Source organism: Bidens hawaiensis, unplaced genomic scaffold, assembly GCF_021521415.1.
Source record: "Bidens hawaiensis isolate Kalapana, Puna unplaced genomic scaffold, B.hawaiensis_p1.1 tig00022343_1, whole genome shotgun sequence".
Taxonomy (NCBI): Eukaryota; Viridiplantae; Streptophyta; class Magnoliopsida; order Asterales; family Asteraceae; genus Bidens; species Bidens hawaiensis.
This window is the reverse complement of record NW_027493484.1, coordinates 432340-440674: the sequence shown is the minus strand read 5'-3', so window position 1 is coordinate 440674 and position 8335 is coordinate 432340. Positions and strand designations below refer to the sequence as shown.

The window sequence follows — 8335 nt, the reverse complement described above, 5'->3', positions numbered from 1 at the left end:
GGTGTTTCCTCGAAGTGCGTGCCACTCAAGAACCCGAAAATCCGTCTCGAAGTACGTGCAGGACCCGACGACACCCGAACGTTGCCTCGATTTGCGTGCCAAGAAGAGTTGATCAAGAACGTCTCGATAAACGTGCATAGAGTAGAAGTGCTGCCCTTATAAGCTTAGGAATATATAACTCCGAATATCCGTGCGAGGTAAGGGGTTCTACCTAAGTTATTATTATATTATTATAAATGGCTTAGACCATAGTCGGAGATATAGCCAAACCTTGATTACGACTACGAATAATATAACTTTTCTTAAGCAAAGGTTATAGTTAAATAAGTATTTCTTTATTATTAAGAAATATGATATTCAAAGAATATAGTTTGATTAATGTTTCTTCTTGAAGAAGGAACTCGGTATAGACATTTCTTTTTGAAGAAGAAACGTAGCATATGATTGGTAAATAAAGAAAGGGACTAAAGGTCCAAATGTTTTGAATAAACAAATGTTTTATCAAGGTTAAAGCTATACGAAATAGACTAAAGGTCTAAAGCTAGATCGTTGATCTGTTTATTTATACAAAGGTTATTCTGGTACTATAGGTTCGAGGTAACAAAGCAAGAAGAAGAATCAGAAAACAGGAATCAGTAAAAGAAACTGATTATAAACAGAAAAGGTGAATACGCCCCAAACCTTTTATAATGAGTCTGAGTGGTTTAAAACTTTGTGTACAATAATAAGAAACGGACACTCTGATTAAGAGTATACATGTGTCTGGATCCAAACACACATGGTGACTCGGCATTTCCCCGAGGCCATGCATATCATTAACATACCTCTGAAGGTTTACGGGACTGTTCAGAGAAATGATTTTGTGTATATAATTAATTGTACGTACTTAGGGTAATTTGATCCCAATTTAGTTGGGTGCCTAATGAGTAGTCACAAAGGTATTATTGTTGGTTTCACAAAGGTATTAAAAAGAGATTTTAGAGTCAGCGTTATTCACCAGCTTTGTGCTGACGTATTTTTCCCTCATGTTACAGGGAAAACGAGAAAGGTTAGAATAGACAAGCAAGAAGGAATAGAAGATTGGAGTTATAGTCATTAGATGCTATCTGATCGCTCAGATATTTTATTATAAAAGAATTACGTTTTCTAAAGAAATGTATTTGAAACATCAAATGGGTATTTAAACCCGAGAGGTTAATAAGTTTTCAAAGTAATAATATTTTATTTAAAGACTTCCGCTGAAATAAAACCCGCAACTTTGATGTATTTACAAAACATGTACCAACTTGTGGTCACACGCCTAGGCCCTAAGTCGGGGTGTGACATTTATATGTGAAAGAAATTAGTCTAAGAAATTATAATAATAATTGTGGTGGATGATATGATGACAAAGGTTGCATAAATAATGCTGGTCATTCTCAATTGTGGTGGATGATATGATGATGTTCATGATATGATGATGATATTATGATGATGACTTGATATGAAACTAATATTATGATGATGCTGATGATGATCATATGATGATATGATGATGATGATATGATGATGATGATGTTATGATGATGATGATGATGATGATGATGTTATGATGATGATGATGATATGATGATGATGATGTTATGATGATGAGGATATGATGAAAATATGATAATAATATCATGATGGTGATGATATGATGATGATGATGTTATGATGATGATGATGATGATGATGATATGATGAAAATATGATAATGATATCATGATGATGATATGATGATGATGATGATGTTATGATGATGATGATATGATGAAAATATGATAATGATATCATGATGATGATGATATGATGATGATGATGATGAAAATATGATAATGATATCATAATGATGATGATATGATGATGATAATGTTATGATGATGATGATGATGTTATGATGATGATGATGATGATGATGATGATGATATGATGAAAATATGATGATGATGATATGATGAAAATATGATAATGATATCATGATGATGATATGATGATGATGTTATGATGATGAAGATGATGATGATGTTACAAACGATGGTAGCATTCCATGTGAGATCACTACATGGTTGTATTTTAGAGGTGCCACCGAATTCATTAAGAACCACGGTACACCCTCGTTAAGTAGTAGACAGTTTGAGGTGGTCAGTGAGCGGTGTTTCCCCGCTCCGGGGTTGAATGGAGTTCACTATGCGTGCAATCGGCCCGGATGGGATTTATTATGGTTAATATAATTATATTTACTCATTATTCATATTTAGTCGGGTTAAACGGTATTTACATAGTCGGGTGTTATTGAAATAATTCATCTTTAGTCATTATTATTATTAATATGATTAATTGTGGCTTAAAGGAAATAAAAACATAACTTTCTAACAAAAACGTGGTGTACAGGGGTCAAACCCGCGACCTCTACCCACAAAGCATCAAGTGTTAACAAGCAGGCCATAAGGCGACGTGCATAAGCAATCTGTTTTAATAATTAATATACAAAGGAAGTTCATCTCAAAATTTGTTTCATATATGTTACAAGTGAACAAATATATATTTTGAGAGTGAACCCATATACAATCTGGAATTCTGGTCTGCTGGTAATACTCCTCCCTTTAATCCTACCGACACTGCTGTCAACCCGGGTCCGACTCTTATCTGCAGCGCCTTATTTTTTATTTCCAGTTTTTTCCTTTTTTTTTACCAAGCAAGTTAGGTTATTTATTTTTACCCAGCAATAACAAACAAAATCATCACACAACTTCCCTTCCCCACCACAACTGCAGGTCAAACCCTAACCCCCCACCACCGCCGCAGTCCACCGCCGACCGTCTCTCTTTCAGCCAGACCTACTGCAGCCTTCCTTTCCATCCTTATTATCCATCTCTCCTTCACTCCAGTCTTCACCAATAAGGTATGTTTTAATGTTTTGTTTCAATTATTATTTTTTTGCTTACTAAAATTACAATTAGTAACAATGATTATGTTGAAGTTTGTTAAATGATTATGTTGAAGTTTGTATGGGTTCACTCTCGTATATATTAGAGTATTTAATCGGGTTAGGGTTTGATAATCAAGTTATATAGGTTTACTTGAGCGGGTTATTTAACGGTTTGGTAATCAGGTTATATAGGTTTGATAATCATGACTGTGTTGACCTTGTTAGACGACTCAAATCGGGGTGTTCAAGACCCGGTTTTGACGGTTTTCGGGTCAACCCGAAGCCAAACAGTTTGGCATTAACCAAAACTAATAACCGAACCGTTGAGATTTAAAATCGAACCAAACCGAACCATTATTAACGATTTGGTTTCGGTTTGGTTTCATGGTTTCGGGTTTATACAATGCACCTTTTTTTAATAAACTTAAAGAAATAATATATATTATGAAATATTAAACAATTAATATATACGATTAAATCTTTCGTCCGGTACGGTTTTACACCGTCGGTTTGAAAATTTGAAACAAAAATCTTATTTGTTTCAAATATCCATCAACAGTTGTGTTTATTGAGAAAACTAAAATGTGGCTTTTAATATATATATGATAAACAGATGGACATCATAGAGGAAGACATCATCTACCAGCAGGATGAGGAGGAGGAGGCTGAGCAGCGGCCAAGACGGAGGCGGCGGAGAGAACAGCCGCCAAAACCTATTGAAGGGGATGATGTGTTGGTGAATTACCCACACACCCAGTTTGTTCTCGGGACACTTGAGCACGACCGGTACATCCAGCTCCGAATGATGAACCCTATGCCGAATACCATTTTAAGCCAAAGTTTTATGGAGTCAGTTGTCGAGGACAAAAGGATGTTAGAGTATGTCGGCAAAGACACGCCGTGGATGAGGATGTTTACGATGAACTACCCCGCACACCGGGAGCTTACGCTAGAGGTTTATTCGACATTCCGTTTTAGGTGTTTTTCCTTTTTACTTTAACTTTGTTTACCGCCTACACATTACTTTAATAAATTCAAAACAAATTTTTTATTTTATTTCAGGCCACAGGAGGCGGGGAGGCCAGAGTTGCCGATGAGAGATCAGAACCCGGAGGGTCGGGCGTGGGAGGTTTCGTTCAAGATGTTTGGGGTCGACCGGTACTTTTCATTGGAGGAGTTCGCCGTGGCGATCGGCTTTTACACCGAGGAGGAGGTCCGCAAGCCGATCTACACCGCGAGCGTCCGCAGGGTCGCAGACGGTTATCTGCGCGTTTGGTTGCGCGCGATTGCGAGTAAGCCTTTCCTAAAGGTAGCCAAGAAAAAGCCTCCTGCATCATTGACCCGTTGTACAGGTACGTGAACCTATGTTATTTCACATTACGTTACATTGTAATATATTACGTTACATTATATTATATTTACCTTATATTATATTTCGTTTTGCAGGTACCTACACAGGCTGATAGCCTCGTCAGTACAAGGTCGACATCAAGGTGCTGACCACTGCAAACTCTCAGACTTGTTCTTTCTGCGGTGCCTGTTGACGAAGATCGATTGCCTCGCCCATGGCTTCGCCTACTACATCGCCACATACCCCACAGGCATGGAAGAGGGTCGTTGCTCGGTGGCCCCTAGGTGACGCGCATCGCGCATTATTTGGGACTTGAAACACAGCTAGATACCCTTACGATCCCGACAGTATCCCCCGGCGAGCTCACCCGTGGTAGTGCCCAGAGCATGCGTATTGTTCTCAAGTTTAGGGACCCTGACGGGACAAGAAGAGACCGTCTCGTCACGGACTTCGGTATGCCACCGTACATACCGGTGCCATTAGTCGAGCCTCCACCATTGATTGCCCCGAAGGTGCACGTCGACGACAACCACGAAGAGCAATCGGGGGACGAGGACAGAGGGGAGGGGGAGGATGAGGCGGCGGATGTAACGGAGCAGGTTCAGGTTACTTTAATAACTCGTTTACATTTATTTGTTTATGTCTAAATATTAACGTTTAATTCTCATTTTAATGTCAGCCACGAGTGCCGCAGCACGCACCACGCACCTATCGCGTTGTGCGTTTAGACCACTCCACGGATGCACGATTACGGAGAGTAGAGGCCGCGGTGCTACGGATGCAACGTCAAATGGATTGGATGATGGAGAGGGAGGCCAGCCGACAGCGCGGTGAGGATTACACGTTACCTCCCCCACGCTTTGATCACGAGGCTAGCACATCAAGGGGCGGCGCCTAAGCCTCAACCGACGGGGACGAAGACGGGGACACGGTAGTGTAAATATTGATTTAGACTACTTTGTTATATTCTATTAAACTTTAATATTTTGTATGTTATGAAGTTTTTATGAACTTGTTATGGAACTTGTTATGAACTTTTATATTTTGTATCACATGGTTTTATGTTTTTTATGCTTTCTAATATTGAAAGGTTACAATTATTAAAATCCAACCAAGTAGTAACATAAACATGATCATAATATTAGTTTAACTACATAAACAAAAACGAAAACGAGGAGAGCTTTGATTCCAAAACACCAAAAATCTAAGCAAAATGAAGATGTATAATACATATAATAATTTTTTAAACAAATAGCCAACACCTCAAATTATAGACTAAAATCACTTATTTAATTATATATTTATTTAAATATATATCATTTTTTATCATAGTAATCATAATCATATATTTAAATCAAATTCTAATAATTATCAACTTAGGTTAATACTAGTAATATTATTATTAATGATAATAATATGCTGATTTGAAACCGTGAGATGATAGTTGATTTGATTGATTTACCACACCGCCGCGTTTAGCCCTTACCGTCGCGTCTTGTGCGGTTTTCTAACCACACCGGCGGTGTGGTTAGAATTGCCCATAACAAATGGATCAACGTCTTGATATGATGGGATGGTTTGTGAAATATTATATTGTAGGGCCCTTCACTAATTCATCAAATAGCACATGTCTAAATGATTCAAACAAAAGAAGCCCCTCATATTTCTTTCATCTACATAAACCCCCTCATGTTTCTTTCATATACACAAAGCCCCCTCCATAACATTCAACTCTATAAATTTCATTCAATCTTTCATCATTTCTCCATCTCTAAACCAAAATGAGAAGTGTTAGTTTCTTTTTCTTTGTTGTTTCTGTTTTGCTTATAGTTTTGTTGACTCAAGAAGCCAATGGTGCGGTGTTTGGAGAAACCAAAAGGTTAATCGATAAGGTTAACCGAAAAGGGCCATATGTTGGCATTGTGATCCCTAACGCCTTTGAATTAAACCCTCTTCTCAATTATCCTGAATTCAAGGCTAAAAAACTCGTCGTCGATGTTGATGGTATATATGCATATACATTTTTTAATATATACCGATCAATTCATGATAACACATTGATGCTTCCTTTAATACTTTAAAAGATGTTTGATGCTAATAATTGTTTTTGGTATTACTTGTGTAGGAAGGAGATTTCGGTTTGGAACAATTGGCGTCAAACAAGTCATTTTAGTTATGACTGGTTTAGGCATGGTATAGTGTTGATATATGTCGTTCAACGTGTTGCTTATGAAAGCATAAAGGGAAACACTAAGTTTTATAAAACAATTGTGGAGTTTTACCAAAAAAGAATGTTGTTCAACGTCTTTCTCTAACTTGTTACAAACACTTGTTCTTTTGTTAAAAAAGGAAATAAAAAACAACACTCTCTAATGAAGTGATTGTTTATATATTTTCATAAATACTAAATATAAATATTTAAATAAGTTAATATAAGATTTGAATTGTATTTGATTGTATGCATGCAACAGCTTAATGCAGGAGTTACAACACAACTATTGCTGAGTTTGTTTGACATAGAGGGAGTTGTACATTATGGAATTGCTGGAAATGCAAACCCTTCACTCAATATCGGAGATGTTGTCATTCCTCATTATTGGGCTCATTCTGCTCTGTGGAGTTGGCAGGTAAATTGCAAACATTCATGTTTAGCAAATTGATAAAAATAATAATAAAGAATAAGAAATTAACGGAATATCCTTAAGAGAAAGTTGATATAAATTGAATATTTAGACTTTCCATATGACAACTTTAAATTTGTAAGGCATATTGTAAACTGAAATTGATTGCATAATTGGCGTCCTAAGTAATTATGTAATTAGTAAAATCGAATATTCATGTGCTTTTGCATAGAAAATGAAATAAAACAGAACTCATAAAATGGAAACCCTATTGAGACTAAAATTAGAGCTCCATATGGTAAAATCGGGTTCAACAGTTGGGACAAACCATCTATGGTTGTTTGTCATATGATTCGGCCACTTAAGACATTTGGTCCATTATATATGGACTCGTAACCTCAAACGAACCTATGTTATGCCCTTTAAATTGGGCCATTTTCAAGCTCAATTGTCTTTATACAGTTGGATAAAGTATCAGCCCGCTAACTCTTGGATTAAATACATATTAATATTTTTCTATGTTGAAAATATATGGTACATATTATAGAGGTATGGAAATGGTCCAGAAAACACATTGCCCCTTGAAGACGCTGGTGACTACACTCGAGATATTGGCCACCTAAACATTGCAAGTTATTCAACCGATCCAATTTCTGATAACTTCTTGAACAACATTTGGTACCAACCGGAGGAAATATTTCCGGTAGATGGAACACCCGAGGAGAGGCAACACGTCTTTTGGGTACCAGTTGAGGATCGTTATTTCAATATAGCAAAAGTTCTTGAGGTAATAAACTTAAACGCTAATTTAAACGCATTAATTAAAGTGTATAGAGTTATACATCACTATAAATATTATATTATCATATAAAGTTATATAGCGATGGTTAAAAAGGGTGATTTTAATAAACACTAACACGCCCCCTTTAACATGAACCATGTAGTCGTCGACGTTAGAAGGATGCCTGAACGCGACAACATGCTTATCTACCCCTCCGAAGGTTACAACCGTGGATCGAGGAACAAGTGCTAGCATTTACCTAGACAACGCCGCGTATAGAACCTTCATCTTTGATAAGTTTAATGTTAGCCCCGTAGATATGGAAAGTGCGGCTGTGGCTCTAATTTCATACCAACAAAGGGTGCCATTTATTGTGATTAGGGCACTTTCTGACATGGCGGGTGGTGGTGAACACTCGAATGAGGCGGATACATTTGTCAACCTTGCTGCTAACAATTCTGTCATAGTTGCGGTGGAGTTTATAAAGTTACTCCCAGCTCCTAGGAAGAATATTGTTTCTTCTGCTAGCATTTAGGGTTTTTCGAATATGACTTTCAAGTTGTAATAAGTTGCACCATTTGAACATGGTGTAGTTTGTCTTCCTTAAATAAATGGGTTGCTTGGTTTGTAAA

The 8335-nt window shown here is 37.1% G+C and overlaps 1 protein-coding gene across 1 annotated transcript; it reads left to right on the top strand.

The window, feature by feature from the left end:
• Positions 1 to 6059: 6059 nt before the first annotated feature.
• On the top strand, positions 6060 to 8335 carry LOC143565468 (bark storage protein A-like). The gene is made up of 5 exons (XM_077052432.1): positions 6060 to 6305; positions 6427 to 6494; positions 6773 to 6928; positions 7470 to 7709; positions 7867 to 8335. Exons 1-5 carry the CDS (start codon positions 6083 to 6085, stop codon positions 8236 to 8238), a joined length of 1059 nt encoding a protein of 352 aa, XP_076908547.1. The 5' UTR covers positions 6060 to 6082; the 3' UTR covers positions 8239 to 8335.

Coding starts and splice junctions, on each gene's coding strand:
- LOC143565468 (XM_077052432.1), top strand. CDS start 6,083: ATGAGAAGTGTTAGTTTCTTTTTCTTTGTTGTTTCTGTTTTGCTTATA. Junction 6,495..6,772: donor TTATGACTGGTTTAGGCATG/GTATAGTGTTGA, acceptor TGCATGCAACAG/CTTAATGCAGGAGTTACAAC. Junction 6,929..7,469: donor CTGCTCTGTGGAGTTGGCAG/GTAAATTGCAAA, acceptor TACATATTATAG/AGGTATGGAAATGGTCCAGA.